General features: G+C 38.6%; 1 protein-coding gene across 10 annotated transcripts in view; it reads left to right on the forward strand.

Annotated features, from left to right (window-relative positions):
* The window catches only part of SDCCAG8 (SHH signaling and ciliogenesis regulator SDCCAG8), a 250681-nt gene that overhangs the window by 107410 nt on the left and 119146 nt on the right, over positions 1 to 24125 (forward strand). For all 10 annotated transcript variants that reach the window (XR_013334574.1, XM_077761821.1, XM_077761815.1 and 7 more), the window contains one exon: positions 15783 to 15925. Coding sequence is in view for 9 of the 10 variants with exons in the window: in XM_077761821.1 (XP_077617947.1) it covers positions 15783 to 15925 (143 nt within the window). In the remaining variant the exon portion in view is untranslated. The remainder of the gene's footprint in view (positions 1 to 15782; positions 15926 to 24125) is intronic.

Raw genomic sequence — 24125 nt, forward strand, 5'->3', positions numbered from 1 at the left:
AGAAATCTAAGCAGCACGATATTTAAGGAAGAGGAATTTTATTTGATAAATTCAAGAATCCACATCGAGGTCTCAAAAGTTGGGTGCAAAAGAATCCAAAAGCTTTCTTGCGGTTTCCTTTTGGGAATCAACATTTCACTGATATTTTTCTGACAGCTCGTGAAACAGTAGCATTGAGCTTATAAGAGTTTTAATTTGTTCTAGTTGAAAAATAATAAAAATGTATGCATTATCTAAGAGACACAATAGTTTTACCACCATTGCCTGTTTTCCTACTACAAATAAATGGGCCAGTGTATTTTTACAAATTCTTAATAGCTGACACGGTAACTAAAAAACCATGCTTACTGCTGGAATGGTAGCAGATTTATTAACTTGTTTTCTTCGGAAATTGTGATTTGCTAGTTGTCAGTACTTTTATGTCTACTCAAAAAAATTTTTGGCATTGAAAAGCATACTTGGATATTGGTATTCCTGTAATTATAGTATTTGAAAAAAATTACTTTTGAAGCATAAACAAAATATAGGAATCCCACGTGGCGATGATCTTTAAGCTGCAATTCATTTAAGGTAATCGTGTTGATTTTTAAAAACCTCTCAGAAATTAACTATTTAATTTAGGATGATAAATTACATCCTTGATGTCTTTCAAGTATTTTTAATCTTATAATGAAAGCATTGTAACTACATTTGATAATAAAAAGATGTTTTCTAAACCATGAATACATAATAATACACATTGAAATTTACTTATACTTTTTCCTGTGGCATAATCAGATAAAACTTTAAGAATAGCAGTATTTTCAGTTCATTTAAGTTTATATATCTTTATAGGGAGTGAAACCATCTTTACCTTACTTGAAAATGCCTTTCATTCTTCTGTTTATTAAAATTGTTTTAGTGTGGTTTTCTATTTAGTCTTATTTTTTATTTGTGCTTAATTCTGTTTCTACAGAATGCTAGAGTATCAACAACTCCGTAATTACTAATTAGTGGGCAATAGGACCAAAGTGATTTTAATCTTATATTTCAGTATATTTCAACTGGATTTTGTTTTTGGAAAATATTAATATTTTCAATATTCAGAGATACAAGGAACAATATATCCCAAAATGCAGTAATGTAATGTGAAAATTATGGTTCGACTACATTTACCATGAATCCTAGTGCCCTAAGATTAAGACCCTGAAAGGCATTTTCTGCTATAAATTTTGACAAGAACTAACTAAACAAGAGTATTGCAGTAATTTCTGTTATTTACTATAGGTCAGATGCTTGTAAATTTGAGGAGGTAATGATATGAAAAAAATCAGATGTATCATTGGGTTTGCTTTTTTTATTGCAATGGTAGGGAATTAGTCTATATTTTAATAGTTATAAAGAACAAGACAGAGTAAGATGTACAGTATCTAGTAGGCACTCAAAAATATTTATTGTTTTGAATTTAGGGCTTGGGAAGAAATTACTTACAAGAATCAATTAAATTGGAATTGTTCTCTTTTATTTTTGCTTTGGCTGATTTCCTCAAGTGGTGATAAATGATTTTCAAATGATGGTAAAAGTCAACAACTGTAATAAACAGTGAGTTTAGAGTAGCTATTTATAGATCTTTTCTTTAGTAATTCTTTTATCAACCAGCATTTGTACTTGTTGAGTAGTCTTCTTTCCTAAAAGAGAAAAAATATGAAATAGTTTTTTGGTCTTAGAATAGACCAATCTTTTTATAAACTTATTTTTTAACGTTTATTTATATTTGAGCGATAGGGCAAGAGCGAGAGCGAGCGAGCGAGAGAGCATAAATGGGGGAGGGGCAGATAGAGGCAGAAACAGAATCCGAAGCAGTGCCAGGTTCTGGGCTGTCAGCACAGAGCCCTTTGAGGGGCGTGAACTCACGAGCAGCAAGATCATGACCTGAGCTGAAGTTGCATGTTTCAGGCGCCCTGAAAAGACCCGTCTTTTTTATGAGGATGTCCCATCAGAGAAAAGATTGGGGCGCCTGGGTGGCTCAGTCGGTTAAGCATCTGACTTCGGCTCAGGTCATGATCTCGCAGGTCCTGAGTTCAATGCCTGAGTCAGGCCCTGTGCTGACAGCTCAGAGCCTGGAGTCTGCGTCTCCCTCTCTCTCTGCCCCTCCCCTCCCTTAAGCTCTGTCTCTTTCTCTCTCAAAAAATAAATAAACTTATAAAAAAGAAAAGACTCAGAGTCTGGCACCTGCTTCAGATTCTGTGTCTCCCTTGCTCTCTGCGCCTCCCCCACTTGCACTGTTTCTCTCAACAATAAGTAAACATTAAAAATAAAAAAAAAAAAAAAAGAAAGAAAAGAGATCTTCCTGTTTTAATGCAGCTCAGTTTGAGAGAAACCAACCCTGGTTTATTTTTCTTTTGAATGTACTTATTGTAGCAATCAGGATACTTTTAAAGTGCCTTAAAAAGCACTGGGTTATAGTTGGTCAAACATTTTTTAGTATGGATTCTATACAGAGCTACTATAAAAAACGAATTTCGTTAACTTGTTAGGAAGTGCAGGTCACAGACTCCTTTGTGTGGGTGGCCCTCACCTCAGAAACTGGGCTTGTGGGGCGCCTGGGTGGCTCAGTCGGTTAAGCATCTGACTTCAGCTCAGGTCATGATCTCACAGTCTGTGAGTTCGAGCCCTGCGTCGGGCTCTGTGCTGACAGCTCAGAGCCTGGAGCCTGTTTCGGATTCTGTATCTCCCTCTCTCTCTGACCCTCCCCTGCTCATGCTTTTCTCTCTCTCTCCCTCTTCCTCTCCCTCTGTCTCAGAAATAAATAAAAAACGTTAAAAAAAAAAAAAAAGGAAACTGGGCTTGTCTTCACCTGCTACCCTCTCCTGCCTCTCAACCAAAAGACCATGGCCCCACTTCAGGGATGAATGGAAGGAGTCATGGTTTCTTCTTGGCCTTTTTTTTTTAAACTAATATCCTCTGTTATTTTATTAGATTAGAATGTACTTTGAATAAATTACATATATTTAAAACATGCATACATATGTAATAGGTTATAAGGTATAATATGTACATATTTAATGTATGTATGTACTTAAATATATATGAATGTATTTAAATGTGTTTCCCCACTTTTATTGAGATACACTTAACATATAACATTGTATTCATTTTAGGTATACACTCTGGTGATTTGATGTTTGTGGTGTTGTGAAACGATGACCACAGTAAGCTAACATCCATCGCTTCACATAGTTACACACTGTTTCTTGTGATGAGCGCTCCTAAGAGCATTTCTCTTAGTAACTTTCAAATATACAATGATGTTAACTTCAGTCACTGTGGTGTACTCTGCCTCCCCAGAACTTACTCATCTTATAACTGGAAGTTGGTTCCTTTGGACCCCTTCAACGGTTTGACCCACCCCGTACTTCTGGCCACCACTCATCTGTTCTCAGTTTTTTAAATTTATTTAAATTTTTTAACATTTATTTATTTTTGAGAGCAAGGGGGAGAGAGAGGGAGAGAGAGACAGATAGACAGACAGACAGACAGAGCATGGGCAGGGGAGGGGCGGAGAGAAAGAAATGGAGACACAGAATCTGAAACAGGTGTCAGACTCCAAGGCATCAGCACAGAGCCTGACACAGGGCTCGAACTCAGGAATGGCGAGATCATGACCTTGGCCGAAGTCAGATGCTTAACCAACTGAGCCACCCAGGCAGCCCAAGTTCAGTTTTTTTTTTTTGTTTTTTTTTTTTTTTAGATTCCACGTGTAAATGACATCAAGTGATATTTGTCTTTCTGTCTGACTTGCTTTACTTATCATAATGCCCTTAAAGTCTATCCACTTTGCCACAAATGTCAGGATTTCCATCCTTTTTTATGACTGAGTATATAAAATCCCGTTTTCTTGATCTATTCATTCATCCACACATAGGTTGTGTCCGTATCTTTTTCTTTTTAAATATTTATTTATTTTTGAGAAAGAGAGCACATGAGCAGGGGAGGGGCAGAGAGAGAGGGAGACATGATATGGAGACGTGAGGCTTGAACCCACGAACCATGAGATCAAGAGCTGAGCCAAGTGGGATGCTTAACTGAGCCCCAGGCGCCCCCCTTCCCCCGGTTGTGTCCATATCTTAACTATTGTGAATAAGGCTGCAATGAACACGCAGGTTCAGATCTCTTTTTGAGACAGTGATTTTTGTTTCCTCAGATAAATACACAGAAGTGGAGTTGCTGGATCGTTGTTAGTTTTACTTTTAAGTTTTTGAGGACTTTCCCTCCTGTTTTCCATAGTGGTTGCACCAATTTACATTGCCATAAAGCTAATTTTATATATTCACATTTTAAATGTAAAATTGTTTCTGCTTTTATTAAATTAGAATGTTAAGTATGTTGCCAACATAAATTTCCTTCTAGAAAACAAGAAGCCAAACTGTTACCTTTTTAAAGCCTTCGTGTGTGTGTGTTTTTTTTTTTTTTAAGTTATATCATGGACTGGTTCCAAGATAGTCAAAGATGTCTTTTTTTATGTACACAGGAATATAGACCTGCACTAGTCTTTTTAGTTATATTTTTTCCACAAACCTGTCATGTTTAAATGTCCTAATGTAGAATTTTAAGATATGTGCAGTCGAATAGATACCATAGGATTACTGGCTTTGTATAGCAGAGAACTGCCGAAGATCGGAAGTGTTTTCAATTTATTAAAATAACTCCATTAACATAGCTCTGAGCTGTGAACAAAATGGAAATATCCTCTTGAATGATAGTTCAGTTAGGTGGGTTTGTAAGAGATCAAGCAACCTTTCCTAGAAGTTTTTACTTATTGATGCATTTAAAACTATTAGTTCTCCAGTGATCCAATCAGGTACCAGTTGAGGTGGGGGGAAGGAGGGCATAGGGGGTGGTGTTAGGAAGCTGTTTTCAAGTCTTTGAATTTATAGCAGTTTCTTGATGATTTGTTGGGACAAATCCCCAACTCTTCAATGACAGCAATAGCAATTAATTCCTCGATTAAATAGAGTAAAATATAAATGACCCCTTCAACTTCTAGAATGTTTATCAATATAGAACTAAAATTATTTGTGAAGCTATTGAAGTGACTTCTGTTAAAATAAACTCAGTGTATTTCATTATAGTGAAGTGACATTTCAGGAGAGGGTTATGTTCTATGTTCAGTTTGAAAGGGAAATATTGTATTTTGGTCAAAATTACTTTTGAAAATCTCACAAATTGCTCATAATTTACAGTCTACAGGGAGTTGAATGTATTGCTTTTCTATGTGTTTACAGTATTTTATTTCTACCACATTGGATACATTCATATCCTTTCTTAAAAACTCTAATTTGTATTTTTTTCCCCTTCCATTGTTGGGATAGATTGCCATTTATTCAGACAGGGACCAGGTATAAACAAGTTGGCTTGTGTCTGGGCACTCCTTTGTATGAAGAGTACATCTGTTTCTTAGCTGAAACTGCACTTACTGTGGCAGGATGCTCATATGGTGAGAGGTGCACAGATACTGTAACTGACCGGGGGCTCCGGAGGCTCATGTCTCACTCTTCATATTCATTCCAGGACATGCAGTCACTGAGATAAATGGTGGATGGAGTTATATCCACTCCTTCCATTTCTCTCTTGCTGTTGCACATTCCGACTCTACTGTGTGTTCCTGTTGCAGTTACCATTAGCTCTGAACCCTCTGGTTGTGTGATCATGATGAATGAAGACAAAGATGAAATGTACCACACAGCAGGGTGATGTGAGATCATGCACACCGAGGGCCCTTGGCATCAAACCATAGAGTAGAAGAAACAGGAGGCCTTCAAAGTAGAAAACGAAGGATCAGTTCCCTGCACGAGACAGGTGTGCCTCTGAAGTGGTAGTTTCTTTCTCGTAGCATCATGATTGATGGCTATCTTTTTTCTTTTCTTTTCTTTAGTGCAGCTCTTGATACATTTGCTGGTTTTGAACCAATGCAGAATCTATTCTCAGATAACGTTAAAACTTCATATCATGATACATGATACATGATACATCTATCAGTATCTGGTATGCTCAACAATTAGCAGATTTATATATTTGACTATTTCAGTAATTTGAGAATCTAACATTTATTTCTACATTGTGTTCTTTAAGTCCACCTTTTGATTCACAGTGTGGAGCCTTCTTTATCCACTGCTATCTGAGACCCGCACCTCACTCACCCAGTGGTTCTTAGCTAATGATGCTTTTGCGAAGTATCATTAGAAAAAAAATGATCACTTCATTTTTTTATGACTTTCCCACAATCATATCTGATTTCAGCTTTTACCTCATCCAGGGTCATCTTAAGGCTCCTTTATATTTCCAACAATGCCACACTACTAACATCAGCAGGCACGAAAGGTCAAGATCTTTCTTTCCACTTTGTTTATAATGGGAATGTGTAAAGCATATGAGTATTGGAACATTGTTAATATTTTATCCTTTCAGAACACTGAAAGAGCACGAGAAAATTAGGGACAAAGCAAGTCACCTCAGTGTTTTAAAAAAAAAAGTTACACACTCTGAATGGCTCAATATTTTGTCTGTGATGAGCGGAAATTTGCATTCATGAGAAGACATAGCAAGCCGCTTCTCTACTTCTAGCAAGCATAAAGCATTTACTAAAGCAGCCCCAAAAGTAGAAGTATCACCTGGGCTCTTTGTAAACTGACTACAGAGCTGAAATGGTTCTTATTTTTGCCCTTGAATCTCCTAGCGTCACATAACAGTGGTTTAAGTTTGGCTTAACCCAAGTGTCCAATGTTGTCACAGTGCGACAGAATCAATTCTATTTTAGATGACGTCAGGTTTTCTTTTCTCTACATACATACTTTTAGAACGGCACTTCTTTTCTGCCACAGTCCCTTCTCCTCTCATTTGAACACTTGTTTTGGCTGAGAGTTACTTTAGCTCTGAGAAAGTGCTTCTGAATATTAAGTGATCAGTTGATACCACTTCCCTTAATATTAAGGAAAGGAAAAAAAAAACAATTCTGTAAAAATTCTTCAAAGAACACTTGCTTAGAATAAGGATTGATTTGGGAGTCACATTAGAAACAGTTAGAAAACTAAGAAGTTTCACCAAAATGTTACATATTGTACCGGGGAGACTGAAAGGTCAAGGCCATAGTGGTTCCGAGGCTGGCTGGAGTCCCTCTGTTGTAAACAATAGACACTGCGACCCGAGGCTAAGCACATTCACACTGCACTTCTTCAGATCACCACTGCTAACATCTCACAGAGAAATGCTTCTTCAAAATTAATCTTGGCCAGGGCTTTGCAAACTGAGATCCTTGTGTTTGCCGGGGTGATACTCGATCTAGGCCATCCAAGTTATGTCCTCTTCCAATGCCTTTGTTATCTGTGCCAAACTGTGGGCCAAGAGGTTGTAGAGAGCACATTGCATCATTTCCTCTCTGTCTCCTGTAAACATCAACGTTTGCTTAGGGAGACAATACATGAGGTAGTGGAAAGACTACCGAACTTGAGATCAGACTAACCCAGTTTTGAATCCCAGCTCTGCCACTATGTAATCTTGTGTAAGTTACTAAATGTCTGTGAGCTTCAGTTTTTTCATCTGTAAAACAGGAATAGGATGCTTATTTTTACAAGGTTGTCATGAACACAAAATGAGATTAAAAATATAAAATGCTAACTAAGACAGTGCCTGGCAGGCACATGGTAAGCACTTAAAAATGATGACTGGTATCAGTGTTACTATCAGGCCTGCAGTAAAAACATTAAATCAATGTCGTGTGCCCTCAACAATGGTAACCATGAATAGAATTTCTAGAATGGTATCAGCAGCCTTCCACATCTACGCTAAAAAGGGCAGCCATTTTTGTCTGTTTCTAAAATGGCTTTTTAATCTTCTATAATATCCTTTTATTCATATAGGCTGATTTTCTAATTGTCTAGCATGGAGAGTGAGTCTTAGAAATGCATTTTGCTATATTCTAGAGCAGTGCTATCCAGTAGAGTTTTCTGTGATGGTGAAAATGTTTTATACCTGCACTGTCCAGTATGGCAGACAAAATCCATATGGAGTATGTATCATGTGACTAATGCAAATGAGGAACTAAACTTTTTAAGTAAGTTAAATTTTAACAGCTACAGGTAGCTAGTGTAACTCCAGACACAACCTTATTAGTGATTTGGTAAAATCATTCTTAGCATCTGCAAGTTAACAGAAGTGTCAATTGACGGGGCGCCTGGGTGGCTTAGTTGGTTAAGCGTCCGACTTTCGCTTAGGTCATGATCTCGCGGTTCGTGGGTTCGAGCCCCGTGTCGGGCTCTGTGCTGACTGCCAGCTCAGAGCCCGGAGCCTGTTTCAGTCTGTGACTCCCTCTCTCTCTGACCCTCCCCTGCTCACGCTGTCTCTCCCTCTCTCCTAGAAATAAATAAAACATTTAAAAAAAAAAAAAAGAAGTGTCAATTGGCAAATATTAAATTTCCAGTGAGTACATTCTTTCTACCCATATGCAACTTGACAGAAACTATTCTTTCTCTCCCAAGTTATAGATTACTGTGGGCTCATTTTTCAGTATCATATATAACTTTACTTTCTAAATTTATTCTATGAATTTATCCATTGGTTTCTGAGTGATAAATTCACACTGTCATGTTTCTTCAGCTTCAGAACCACAAGTTCTTTCTCACTTAACAAAAACCTTGGGTTCCAGTCTTCTTACTGTTTTTTTTTTTCTTTTGTCCCCATTCTCTTCCTCAGTATACAAATCAGTTACACTGTATTAAAAATTATTACATGATATTTAAGTCACATACTGTTTAGTAGCAGGGATAAATCACTCCCATTGGATTAAAATAGTTCATGTGTGCTAATTTATCTTTCCAGGTAAAGTTATCCTTCAGGATGAAGATGACATAATTTTTCAGATGGGTTTTACCTTCATTTATTTGAATATTCTTTCTTAGGAAATCAGGAAAAATATATACCAGAGCTTTTCCTAATGCAGCATTGTGAAATCGGTATTGCGACCGATTTTTTTTTAAAGAAGTGGATAGAATAAGAAGGAATAGGATATACCTATCTGAGTGCTTCACACATAGTAAGGATTAATATTGTTTTATGAAATGCTAGTTACATTTAAATGCATGTGTGAAAGTGTGCATGTTTCTGAATTGTGATGTAAAATGGATTTCTTACTATGGTCTTATTTGAAAAGAAAAGAAAGATTGAAAACCATTGTTTAACATGGTATGGTGTGTGTGTGGGGGGCAGTAATGTCAGAAGATCTGGTTCAGGGCTTATATTTACTCTTTTGAATAATCATTCAATGTCTTTGACCTCCAGTTCCTTTTTTGAATAAATAGGGATACCTGCCCTATATGCTTCATGCAGTTGTTTTAAAGATTAAATAGCATTTTAAGGTAATAGACAGTTGTAGCACTTCATATTCCTTTAAAGTAGTTTGTCGATCATTTTCTATTGTAAAAACTCATGGCTTAAAATAGCAATCATTTGTGCTCATTTTATGAATCTCCACCTCAGCCGAGATTTGACTGATCTAGGCTGGATTTGACTAGGTGGCTCTGCTTCAGGTTATGGGTTGTGGGTTGTCTGGGCTGTGGTTTGGGTTTGGTTCTGCTCCACATGTATTTGTTCTTTGGTCCAGGCAAAAGCGCAGCTGTCCGGGGCATACTTTTCTAATGGAGAAACACCAGAATATAGAAGCAAAGCCAAAACATGTGAACATACTTATGACTTTTGCTTATGTTATAGCCATAAAAATTTCATTGGCTAAGTGAAATCACATGGCCAAGCCCAAAGTCATTAGGAAGAGATAGTGTATTCCATTCCCAGTGGAAGGGAGATAGAAATGAAATTTTTCTGAACAATAATCTAAAGTGTCACATTACCCAAAAACCATTTTGTTCACTACTTCGTTCTGAATGTGAAATGACATCCAGGTATCACCATGTATTTGAAGACAGTCCCTAACACAGGGGATTGGCTGAAAATGGATGAATAGGAAATTGAAGTGATATATAATGAACAGAGGAGAATATTTCAAATACTCTAATATTCTAACAGAGAGATGAGATATATCCATAAGATGATAAAAGTTGCATGCTATGTAAAGCAGTGAGAACAAGAAATATCTCGTGGAAATAAAAAATGTGGTTGAAATCTTTTCATAAATTCAGTAGAAGCTTTGGAAGATGAAGTCAAGTGAATCCTCCAGGAGTTAGAATCAAAAGATGAGATAGAAAACATAAGGAAATTAGATGATAAATCCAACAGAGCCAAAAACCAATGTCTTGGAGTTCCAAGAAGAGAAAATATTAAAATATATGACATCAAAATATTTTAAAATAACAATACAAAAAAAATTCCCTAGACTGAGGAGAACAAGCCTCCAGATTAAAAAGGGCCTACTGAAAACCCAGCACAAAATATGAAAAAGGCCATTCCAAGTTCCAACACTATAAAATTCCAAAATGTCAGGGAAAAAGAAATTATTATAAAACCTTTTAGAAACAAAACAGCAAACCACAGACTAAGTATTAGGAATCAGAATGGCATAAGGCTTTTCAATTACAATATTAGAATCTTTAAGACAATGGAGTAACCCCTTAAAAATCCTGAGTAAGAATTAATTTCAACATAGATTTTTATACCTAGCCAAACTGTCAAGTGTATAGGTAGAAAAATAGCATTTTCAGGCATACAAATACTTTAAAAAAATGTATTATTCAGATATTCTTTCTTATGAAAGTTGCCTGAGAATGTACTTTAACTAAAAAAGGAAGTAAACTGGAAAACAGGATGACTCGCAACCCAGAAAACATGAAACTCTTAATAGGAGCATGTCTAAGGCTTGACCCAAGACAGAGATCAACCAGACCAGACATAAGGCATATCTGATGTGTTTTGTTATCTGAGAAAATAAATATTGATGGGTATGTGACAGATCTTTTTGAACTTTGGGGGAAAAAATGTCAGTTACCTAGAAAAATAAGCTATTAAAAATAGGCAATTAATTCCAGAAATAATAAAATATTGTACAAAAAAATAATCAAAATAAGATATGAAAATACAGATCAGAGGAGTGGATCAGATGGGCCATTGATGATTGGGCTTGGAGACGGGTATAGGGAAGAGCTCGGGCACTGCCCTTCTTTGTTATGAGCAGATGATTACTATTTGACTTAAATTAGGTGAAGTGCTCTGATAGGAAAAGTTAATAAGTAATAAAAATAAAGTTACATATGTCTCTGATGAAGGAAAAAAGCTCCTATACTACAGAAGACTATAGATAAACAGTAAAAAGTCTCCCTTTTTCCATATCCCATCCTTGGTATGATTCTCCTGAGGCAGCCACTTTAAAAAAAATTGTTTTTAATGTTTATTTTTCAGAGAGACAGACAGACAGACAGAACATGAGTGGGGGAGGGGCAGAGAGAGAGGGAGACACAGAATCTGAAGCAGGCTCAGGCTCTGAGCTGTCGGTACAGAGCCCGACGTGGGGCCTGAAATCACGAACCACTAGATCATGACCTGGTCTGAAATTGGACCCTTAACTGACTGAGCCAGCAAGGCGACCCTTGAGGTAGCCACTTTTAACAGTTTCTACTTTTAGTTGCTCTGGCGGTTATATCCATGACTGGAAGTACAGCAAAACCTTGGTTTGAAAGCAAAATTTGTTCTTGAAGCCTGCTTGTAATCCAAAGCACTTGTATATCAAAGCAAATTTCCCCCATAAGAAATAATGGAAACTCAGATGGTTCATTCCACAACCCACAAAGACTCACATAAAAATGATTATAATACTATAATATAATATAAAATAATAAAAATAAATTAACCTCCACTTACCTTTGAAAACTCTCATGGCTGGTGTGAGGGAGACAAGAGAGAGGAGGGCTATTGTGTAGGATAACTTTGACTATCACTAATGGACCTTGACTACAGTACAGTATTAATAAACTCTTGTCATAGACTGTATTTAATGTAACTGGCAATAAGGCAGCAGAGGAAATGGTCTGTGTCCACAGGCAGCCTGACCTAGAATGAAGCAAAGCTTACTCTTGTATGGAAGAGCCAAGGACTGTCCAATAGGTTGCTTTGAAGTGACAAAAAATACACTAGTGCCAGTTGTGGGCACCTTCCAACGTTTTGAAATGTCACTGATTTCTGCCAAACATCATGGCCTGAGACCAAGCATCTGAGCATGGGAGAGGACCACGCACAATCTCACAGAGAGAGAGAGAGAGAGAACCATTGGCTCGGTTGTGATCATGTGACGTTCAGCCCCCCATACTACTCGTATTGCAAGACATCGCTTGTTTATCAAGTTAAAATTTATTAGGAATGCTTGCTCGTCTTGCGGAAGACTCGCAGAGCAGATTACTCACGATCCAAGGTTTTACTGTATATCTTTTGGTAAAGTGTAAAGCCATCTGGACTTGTCTTTGCCCAGTTAGACGTGGCCACAGCAAGCTTCACTGTGGACATTGCAGGTTCATAAAGTACGACTGGCCTATGGCTGTTGTTGGTCCTTCAAACCTGAACCACTGTGTACAGCCAGGGAAGCAGCACTGACCGTGTTGGGTGAGGCGAAGGGTTATCCTGCCAGTGGGAGCATGGCATTTCTGGCAAGAGAGTCCTCTCCTAACTGTTGGAGTTGGTGCCATGGCAGATTTTCCTGACTCAGGGAGAGAGTGTTGATCCTGGGTCCAGCTGGTTACACTGTTTGTTGATTTTGATTATCTGCACCAAGAAGCTCTTTTCCTGGCACAGAAAATCAGAAGAAGGCAGTAATTTTCCACCTAACGAATAAAAATGCTTTTTGCATTTTGAAATGATAATAAAGTTTCATTCAGCTTTCATCAGAATTATGGGGGACATTTTATTGAATTAGGTCAAGAACTCTTTAGTCCTCTGTCCGTAGGCAGACCATGTTTTCTACTTACCACTGTGCTGTTCTTGAAAGATAGAGAAACAAAATCAGTGCTACCAACACTGGCTGTCTTTTATTCAGCTCTTACTATGTGCTGGACACTCTGCCAACTACTCATCATCTCATTTAATCCTTATGATAGTGTTCAGAGCTGGCTACAGTCATCACTTTCATTTTAGACTGAACATTGATGTCAACACTCCATTAACAGTCGAGTGACTCGTCCAAGGTCACAGGGCTGGAAAGTGCCAGAGCTGCATCTGAAACCCTAATTTGTGTTGACTCTGGGGCCCATGTTTTTATTTCTGTGTTTGCCTGATTTTCAGTACAGCCTCTGACTCTATTACATGAGAACAAGAAAGCAGCTGATTTATATTCAAAACCTGATTACCAGTGTAAGGTTATGTATCTTGTTATCATTGCCTAGTGTTTATCAAAACTGTTGCATCTTTTCTTTTCACGAAAGTTTGGGATTTTATACATTTTCTATTTCTGTATTTTTCGGTATCCTCTCAATTCATACTTCTGGAGTCTTCTCTGATGTCTCATGATAACTTTCCTTTTATTTCCGTATATTCACCACGTTCTCTTTATGTTTGTTTGAAGTGTCTCTATTCTCATATCCGGAATATTGCAACTATCTCTTCATGGTCTGCCTTGTGCCAATCTCTGTCCTCTTAAGTTGACCATAAACATCTCTCCAGTTCTTTAAAATTTTTTTTTTATGTTTTTTATTTATTTCTAGGAGAGAGAGAGAGACAGTGTGAGCAGGGGAGGGTCAGAGAGAGAGGGAGTGACAGACTGAAACAGGCTCCAGGCTCTGAGCTGGCAGTCAGCACAGAGCCCGACGCGGGGCTCGAACCCACGAACCGTGAGATCATGACCTGAGCGAAAGTCGGACGCTTAACCGACTAAGCCACCCAGGCGCCCCTCTCCAGTTCTTTTAAAGCTCAGCTTCTCTCATATTGAGTACCTTTTTAAACCATTAATATCTCTCCATTACCTATCAGAAAAATACAGCTTTAATTAACCTAGAATTTAAGACCCTTCACAATGTGATCTCCTCTATCATTCCATGAGTTAATGTGCCCTTACCTTCTTTTCCACTTTTCGTGTCCATGCTACTATATTCCTAATCTGACCTACTGAAGCACAGATTCTCTCTACTACTCACTTGTTTCATATGTGCTTTGTATTTTGATAGTTTTGTGTGTGTGTATGTATATGTCTCAATTACCCGTCTGAATTAACTCCTGAGTATACAGATGGAAACTCTCTAATGCCCCCATGGTATTCAGTGTGGTTTCTTGCATATAGCATTGTGTAAAAAATTAATGAGTGAATTTTTGAAGTTTCATACGTGTTTACTTTTCCAGTTTTATACATGTTTACTTTTCCAGTTCTATACATGTTTACTTTTCCAGTTCTATACATGTTTACTTTTGTTAATTTCATAAATTTTAGACAACTAAAACTTAATAGACATTCATGTTTTTCCATTTCTTTAATTATATTAAATTATAGGATTAGAAATAAGGTAGTATAGCTTTATCAGTTTGAAATTTTTAAAGATAATAGCTCCATCTCATTTAGTGTTCTAATCCAAAAGATATACAAAGCCTACTCTGAATGAAAGTGATCGGTTCATTATCACATAGGTTTTTAAAAGTAAAACAATATTTGAGAACTTGTTATACATTGCTTTATTCAGTTGCTGGTAATGTACAGTTTTGATGGGGATAAACTGGATGTTTATAGTTGTGAGAAATGTCAAAAACCAAATCATTTCGTTTATCTTGCCTGATGCATTAAATGTAATTGGAGCATATTGAGGACATTTGAAATGTACTTAAATACTAAGTTTATAACACTTAGACATGATTTTGTTTTCCAAAAGGAGATTGAATTTTTGTGAAATAAAAATGCTTCTTGCTTTCTGTTGAATTTGAAAATGTTTCTACCTTTTACTTTCCTATTTATTTGTTTTTCTGGTTTTAACAGTCTGAATGTCTATCTTTTATTTTTTTTAATTTATAGATGTTGTGTGATAAATATTTCTCCTTTAATGTATGAACTACTTAAAACTGTGTTCCATGTAAGGTATTTTGGCTTCGAAATATTTGAGCTTCAGTAAGATGAGGATAATTTCACCCTGAGACCAAAGAATAAACTATCATAGATTTTTATGTATTTTAGATGTTCATATTTATTAACTGCGAGTGCTTTTATTGCCTTTTAATGCAATTGTGGTGTAATATTATTTTAGCTCAGAAATCTCATTTACTCTAAACGCTTGAAGGTTGTCGTGCTATTTTTTTTTCCTAAAAAGTATTTTTTCCCAAACAATGTTGAGCATCATAATAATGCCTTCTTTTACACCTCACATTTTTCTAAAGGATGACAATTCGCCCTTCAATTTGGCTTTCAAAATTTCCAAGTGAAATCATAAGTATACCTTTCAGAACAGAGTCACATATTTCAAGTAAATCATTGCATGTATCTGATCTAATCTCACAAACAAAAATGTTGTATTTTTTAAAGTGGTGACATGTTTAAGTTGATACCGTTTTTAAAGGGACTGAGCCTTAAGAATGAAAGTGCAGATTATCCATTTTGACTACTCTCATTTAATCATTTCATTTCTGAAATTAGACTTCCTCCTACGATCCAAAAAAACCTCACTAATGTGCATTTTTGGCTGGGTTAATTCCCTTTGTCATAAAATGGAAGCTAGCCTAAATTTTCTAATAATTTTTCATCCCATTAAAATTCATGGCAAAAATAAAAATGAGATAATTTTGAATTCAAGTGCATATAGTTTATATGGACACCTCCCCCTCTCCCCTCCTCTCTACCTAAGGAAATAGAGAAATTGAGATTAGAAGTCAGTGAAAGCAAACAGCACTTGGAACAGGAGCAGCAGAAGGCAGCCGGGGCCAGAGAAGAGTGTCTGGAACTGACAGATCTGCTGAGCGAATCCCAGCACCAACTGCACCTCACCAGGTATTCCCTAATCCCATTACGCGCCAGAGCACCAATTCCATCCCACTGATTTTTGCCACCGGCTTCCAAACAGTTGTTAGAGTTCATCTTAGTCATTCAATTCACACACAGCTTTCAGGCATTTTAAGAGAAGTGGAGATGTGGTAAGCAAAACACCCAGACATGTGAATGATAAGTGTGGCAGGGAATTACTGATATATTACAAAACCTTTCATCGACAATGCTCAAATATTTAGGTGATTCTCTATCAATATGAGCAACATGACATGTGCCTCCTACCACCACCACTACCTCTCCTGTTAATTCTGTGTCTAATGAAAATGTTGAACTGAAAGATCTGTGGAAATATATTTTAGGAAAAGAATCAGCTACTGTCAGTGGTAAAAGAGACAAAGTAAAAGGCATCCCAAGATGCAAACTGGGACGTAACTGATACAAAATAAGGGACTCGAGTCCTAAGGAGGTATAGAATCTGGAGATGAAATTGATTGACACCGTTCATGTTCAAACCATTGTTATAACCGTGCCCTGCACCACTGTGTTCTCAAATTACATGGCTTCTGTTGTGAGGTGCTGGGAAGTATTTATCAATGTGGTGAAACTTTAGTAAACGTATAGCTCAGCCCTGGGTTACAATGAGACGTTTTAGGTAGCAAGCGCTATATAATTTGCTGTGTGGAAAACACACACGCACACATGCACACAAACACACATACACAGAAATTCAAATAGAGATTGTAATATTTGATGTTACCCATATAAGTGGTTTCTTCTCACTTTACATTCTAGTACAAGTTTCCATTTTTCAGACCAAGCATTTAGGTCTGTTCAGTTCTTAGAGTTTTTCAGTTTTTACAGAGAACTTTGCCTAAATACACATGCAAGTTTATGAGCTTTGATGTGGTTCATAAATTAGGAAAACACTGGTCTTTTCATCATAGTAATATGTTGAATTTAAACTACAAAAGGGGACTGATCCCTTTTACGTTAAATATGACAATGTAATTCTGAGCACGGTATGATAACAGATGGGGAAAAAGCACCACTTGAACAGCCTGCATTTGGAGAAAAAAATATTCTAGGGGTTGGTGAACCTCCCAAAGTTTTGGGTGAGTGTTAAGATGCCTCTAGTTCTGTTAAAATCAAACTTTGTTAAAAACATTTTGTTATGATAATATTCCAAATGGTTTGCCAACGCAGCTTTTCAGCAACGTAAGAAAAAGAGAAGAAAGGAAGGGAGAAAAAGAAAGAAAGAAAATAAACCCTTTATACATGTGTGATATCTGGAAAAATCCCAATAGATAAAACACTTTTGTGAGAAGAAATCGCTTACTACTGCCGAGTAAAAGCTGTTCTTTTAATGCCCGTTGAAAGCGTTGTCCTTCAGAACCGAGAATGTAATGTCAACATAGTTCCTATGGATTGTTTCATCTTAGAAGTTCTGAAATTTAGCTGCATCATGACAGTTAATAGTTTTTCTTCTGAAACAACCATTTGTGTGTTAAGCACTACTGAACGACAGAAGCGGGACAGCCTTTCATGTCTCAGTGTGGCTGGGCTTCTGTAAATAAATATTCATGCTGGTTTTGTCCCCCTTTCTGTTTTGTAATCAGAGAGTTAATTTCTGAAGTCAAAGTCCTATAGAGAGTGTTCCTGTGCGTGTCAATTCGTACTGTCTGACAAGCCCAGTGTCTTGGAAGAAGAGCATATTTAAGGTCCCGTGATTGCTGAAAATGGACTCGTAATAACTAATTCCTTTGTTCTTGAGGAAACTGGTGTTTCCTGGTTCCATAGAAAGCTTTCTCTGTTGGCTTTATTTACGGCTAGTCTACAAAAATTGAAAACTAGTTTTACAGAAAAGAAAACTTAATTACCCAGTTTCTGAGTGCAGTACTCTTTTGTAAGCCTTTTACGTTTAGTCTGTGCTCATGTTCTATAAAATCCACATTCATAAATTTAAAAAGGACAATTAAAAAAGCGAAGAACTGTGTGTATCTCTCTTTTGCACTAAAAATGGGAGGCGGTAGTTGGGCTGAATATTTCTGATACACTTTTTTTTGGGCTTTTTAGAATTTGCTTTCCCTCGACGTTCTGTACTGATTCGGTATACTCATACTCATTCGGTATGTGGCTGAGTCTTTCTTTTCCCGTGGAATTTTCTAAGTACATTCCACACAGGTAGCTCTTCACTTAGTCTTAACTTTAACATTTCGAATGACATAGTCTAAGCAAAGTTTGACATAGAATATGAAAACAGTGGTGTAAGTAATGATAAGATGAGGGTACAGATGATCCAGGGAAAGGAAATGTAAATACTATAATATTACTCTGTAGATCAATCTGAAACAAAAATAACCCATCACTTATTTACCATTTCCCTTTTTTGTCCACTTGGACTTAAACACGGAAAATAGAGGGGTACCCAGCTGGCTCCGTCAGTGGGGCATGTGACTCTTGATCTCAAGGTTGTGAGTTCGAACCCCACGTTAGACATAGTGATTACTTTAAAAAATGGAAAATAGAAATTCAACATTTATGGAAGCACCCAACTGGTAAGTATAACATTCACTCATTCAACATCTATTTATTGGACACCTAGTATCTTTCAAGTACATTACTTGGTTTTGGGCATAGAGGAAAAAAAAAGATTCAGTTCTTCCCCTTGGTTGCTCATTCTCTAGTACAGAGCCGGCTCTATATATGCGGCTATAGCAGAGTGTGATAATAATGCCATAAGAGAAATAAAGACTACCACAGGAGCACCTAGGAAGAAGAACCGACTCATTGTGCATTGGAGGTGAAGATGATAGGGAAAGCTTTCTGGAGGAGGAGATGTTTGGTAGCTATTTTGATGAATGAGTTCTTGAGTAGCAGTTCTCAAAGTGGAGGAAGGTGGATGGAGTGATATATATGTACATATATATATGTGTATTTATATATATATAAAGACATGAAGATGGGGGGTATATAAACTCTACAATCAGGTTAGGTATTTGGTAGGGGCTAAGCCAGGAAAGGCAAACAGGGACCAGAGGAATGTTCTTGTGGTCTATATTCTGCAGTTTGGGCCATTCTGAGAGTAAGGGGTTACTCTTGATGTATTTAAGCAAGGCTGTCAACATAATCATTTCTTGGGGTCGGTGTTCTGACTCAGTGGTGTAGAGAGCAAACTCGGAGAGCTGATGTCGAAAACAGGAAGACCACTTAGGGCAGAGTCAGCAACTACGGCCTATTAATATGTCCTGTTGTCTCCTTTTGGCAATGAGCTAAAAATAGTCTATATTTTTAAATGGTTGGGAAGAAAAAAAACAAAAGAAAAATAATGTTTTGTGGCATGTAAAAACTATATATGCATCACTAAAGTTTTATTGGACACAACCATGATTATCCCTTATGCATTATGTATTGAGACTCTTATGGCAGAATTGAGTATGGACCTCAAAACCTTAAAATATTTATCACCTGGCCCTTTACAGAGAAAATTTACCAACCCCTCAGGAGGGAATATAATTCAAGGAAGAGAGCTTGGACTATGAGGGGTTCAAATATGTGTTTATCTATTTTTTAAAATTATTTTTTTATTTTAGAGAGAAACAGGGTTGGAGGAGGCAGAGGAGGAGAGAGAGAGGGAATTTCAAACAGGCTCCGTGCTCAGTGCAGAGCCCAACACTGGGCTCGATTCCATGACCCTGGGATGACCTGAGCTGAAATCAAGAGTTGGACACTCAACCAACTGAGCCACCCATGTGCCCCCAAATATGTAGTTAAAGATGTTAAATGAAGGGTAATTATAGGATTGGCTGAGGAACAGATGCTTGACAGGGACCTAGGCTTGAATGTAAGTTCATGGGGTAGTAAGGAAACCCTAGGCATAGCTTTGCCCATAAAATGGAAGGAAAATAGCATCTTTAAGAGGCATCTAGGGTACGGGCCCCTGGGTGGCTCAGTTAGTTAAGCGTCTGATTTCAGCTCAGGTCTTGATCTCATGTTTCATGGGTTTGAGCCCCACATCAAGCTTGGTGCTGACAGCTCAGAGCCTGGAGACTGTTTCATATTTGTGTCTCCCTCTCTCTGCCCCATCTCACTCGTGCTTTGTCTCTCTCTCTCAAATATAAATAAAGATTTTTTTTTTTTTAAAGAGGCATTTAGGGCAGCAAATGAAAGAGGCCAGAATTAAAGATGACTCCAAAGTTTCTAGGCCGAATTAACTGGATGAACCATTAGCTCAACGAGGGAACTTTAAAAGAAGTAACAGAGGAAAATAATACACTGTGTTCTGGGACTTGAGCGGAGATTTGCAGTGCAAGTCCAGTGTGAGGAGAAAGGTCAAGACCTGACACACTTCGCTGGATGCTACTAGTTATAGCCAAGAAAATAGGTGAAAGCACGAGAGGGCCATGCTTGTAGAGTAGGCTGGAGAAGAGCCACCAGCCAAGGAGCCTGAGGGGCCATCAGGGCATAAGAGAACAAAACAGAGGGGCACCTGGTGGTTCAGTTGGTTGAGTGTCCAACCTCAGCTCAGGTCATGATCTCATGGTTTGTGAGTTCGAGCCCTGCATGGGGCTTGTTGCTGTCAGGGAAGAGCCTGCTTCAGATCCTCTGTCCCCCTCTGTCTCTGCCCTTCCTCCACTCATGCATGCTCTCTCTCTCTCTCTCTCTCTCTCTTTCTCTCTCAAAAATAAATAAGGACATAGTACGGAATGACACACAGGATGGAGTAACAAAGCCACATGCTTTTCTTAGGGCAGCCCTCTCCCCAGGCGTCCAAAGGTTCAGAAGTGGAGTTTTGGAATCTTCTCCTGGGGCATTCGCTATCTTGGCAACTTTTGGAAAGTTACTTAATTCTTTGAACCTGCTTGCTTACCTATAAAATGAGGTTACAAACTGATTTTTGAGTTTCCTTCTAGCCCTGACAGTCAATGATTCTAATAGTGATTTAAGACACCCCGTTATCAAGTGCCTTATTTCCTGACATTAGGCATTTAAATTGCATGGGGTATTCTTTGTTTAAGACATTTTCTTAGTTTGGACTTCAGAGATTTCATCGAAGCGTCCTTCATGCCTACCACTTATTTATATCCATCACGACTTAGGCTCTGCTGACCTCACGCAAGGGTCGGAGAAACGTCCCCGGTAACATCCTCCTGTCTATTTCTCGAGAGTTGAAGGTTCTTAAGCTCTGCCTTGACTCTGTCACCTGCTCCTGAAACCTTCCATCGTGTGGTGCTGCCTCAGAGGGCCCAGACTTCAGAGGGCAGTGCTGGGGCGGGGTCCGAGCCCTTATGGTTTTACCCTCACTCGCATGCCCGTGACACAGCCAAACTGCATTTTGGGGCTTTTCTCCTATGTTGTTGTCTACATTTAGAATAGCCCTCTCACCTTCTCTAGCCCTGTTCTCATCTTGCCTTCCTTTCCAGGTCCTCAGTTTTCCACTGTAGCCTTCCCGGAGGCCCCCGCCAAGGGGAGCATGCTTCCAAGGTTTATGACTGTTCTTTCAAAGCCCAGTATTAATATACATATAGTTTATTGATATACTAAGTATAATTAATATAATAACATAATTTAGTACATTGATATATTAAAATATATCAGAGTAACAATGTAAGATGGAGATAAGATGGAAATAGCTTTTTTTTTTTCATTTTTAACTTCATATGACCATACATGTTTAAGTATAGCAGAATCAAATGATAGACATTCTAGCAATTCAAATAGGGTTGATAAAGTATGGCTCTCACTTAAATATGCTCCCTTAAAAACCTCTCTCTCTCTCTTTCCCTCTTAAACACACACACACTTCCAAATTGGCATTCTTTGTAATTTAGAGGTGGCCCCTCTGATGGCATTTGAAAGCAGGGCCTAATAAACATGATCAACAAGTATAGATAGCCTAGCATGCATGAAAACAAAAGCAAGGCTTCCTTCTTCCAGTTACGTCTTTATTACTAGTATTATTCAAATGACTTCTTTCTTTTCCATAACAAACTTTCAAGTACATCTTAAAATATCTGCTCATTTATTTGCTCATTCCGCATGGAGCACATCCCATTGCAAGTCACTGTGCCAGGGATGTTAGGAGACAGAAATATAAAATAGCTTCAGATGCTGGCCCTCAGAAACTTACAGGCTGCTAGGGAAGAAGAGAAAATACACAGAGAGTTGGTGAGATAAATGAAAAGATCCAGAAGGGAGATTCCAGATAAAGTATTACAGGGACAGAGAGACAGACAGCCGCTTACTGAACTCAGCAGCAATTGGAAGCAGGAGAATGGGGATGAAGGGCATTCTGGGTAGGGGCGCACCTGTATGTATAGTAAGTTAAATACACACAACCTGTTGTTTAAATATCTAAAAGTATCAGTCTCTGAGATGAAGAATATATCCATCTTAAGATCTGCTGGTACCATGCTACATCTAGTAGCTCTTTCAAAAATAAGAGTAGGGGTCATGGCCAACGGCAATGGCCATCACTTACTGAACCCCTTCTGTGTTCCGGGATCTGAGCTCAGAGCTTTTCATTTGGTACGTCCCTCCTCCCCCCACCCCCATAGCTCTATAAGGTACAGGCTGTTTTACAGCTGAGGTAGCCAAGGTGCAGAGAAGTAAAATGATTTGTCTAAAGCCACATAGCTGGCATGTTATAGAAGCAGGTTTTCAACCCCAGCAGTGTGCCCAGCACGCCTATACCCATGTCCACCCGCTTGTAATTCTGTGTAGATTACCAGGAAAATGATTCATGCAGTTGTCCCTGAAAATACAACTGAAGAAATCATCGGTGTAAATTTATGCTAGAAATAAGTGTTAGCTGCTCCCTTGTACACTGATATAAATACATGTCAGTGTGTTTGAATCTTGGCTTGGGTTTTTCTTAGGAAACAGTGTTTTCGGGTCATCATTTTGCCTTAGTCACTGAACATGTGATAATACAACTTCTCCTTCACTTTCTTCACTTCGTTTTTCCCCAAGAGGAAGGAGGGGACGTTATAAAAAAGTGGAAATTCCTTCACATCTTTGCTTTGGACATGTCCGAACGTTTTTACAGAGCTACAGGATTTCACTTCCTCTCTCGGGACCATCATTTACCATTTACCATCCATGCGGGTAGACTACTTATGATACCACGTATTAAAACAACCCATTTCAGAATGTTTATATGATTCTTGTTACACGTTTCTCCATACCTACTGTCCCTGTATTGCAGCATATTCTTTTGAATCCTGCATCTTTTTCTCACATCCGATCCGGAGGGGAATTACTGCAGGAAGCCTTATGTTTATTTCCCAGAGAATTTAGAACTTGAGTGGCTCCAAGCGCAAAACACAGGGAGACCACCAACCTGCCGTCAACCCTGCAGGCTGAAGCTTACCTCAGCAGGGCTACCTTTCAAATGTTTATTTCCTCTTTTATATAAATTGTGTGTTCAGTGGTACGTCCTTCCAAGAATTTCTCAGACCAGGAAGCTCCGTGAGGCCCATAAAATGGGTACTCTGCTCTTCCCTACTTTCCGGACCCAAAGGGGGAAGATCTGACCTATGACCTGGAGAGATAATAACGTGAAATGTAGTATCTATATCTTTTTGAAGGTGAGAAAGGGTATAACGGAGGGGTCACGAGGTTTTCCTAGCATAGGGGGTGGGTTACTGGGGGAGAGGCGATTAAGGCTTCCTTTCCGGAATGTTGCAGAGCATTTAGCTTACGTGTAATAACTTTTGCAAATTCTTGCTTGAGTGTCATTGTTTGACCTCTTAGGTTACCAGTAGGAGTCAGGACTCTGATGGAGGGAACAAACCCAGAAAGAAGGAATCGATTAGTCTGATAACCAGCCCACGGAAAGTCCGGACGCAGCTGGCCTCGGGGCCACACAGTCTGCTGTCCTTTGCTGCCAGTCACAGGCCTTTGCTTCTTTCTGAATATTGCCACCTCCTTTCATGTTCTTCCACACCTCGGAGTCATGTCTTTCAGCCTGAACTGGAGGTAAAGGACGTGCCCTTGATCCCAGACTTGCACTCGGGACGTGCAAGACTGGGGCATCCTAGCTCGCCCACTTCGGATGGCACAGCCACGCCTTGGATGCACACGGGGTCATGTGCACATGCACCCTTTTGGGTGCTGGGGGCCCGGCCACCTCAGCCAAAGCTCCTGAGGAAGGGAGGAGAGTTGTGCTGAAGAAGGAGAGTTGGGGGGGTGGGGGGGGGGGTGC

This window comes from Crocuta crocuta, unplaced genomic scaffold, assembly GCF_008692635.1.
Source record: "Crocuta crocuta isolate KB4526 unplaced genomic scaffold, BGI_CrCroc_1.0 scaffold243, whole genome shotgun sequence".
In the NCBI taxonomy this organism is placed as follows: domain Eukaryota; kingdom Metazoa; phylum Chordata; class Mammalia; order Carnivora; family Hyaenidae; genus Crocuta; species Crocuta crocuta.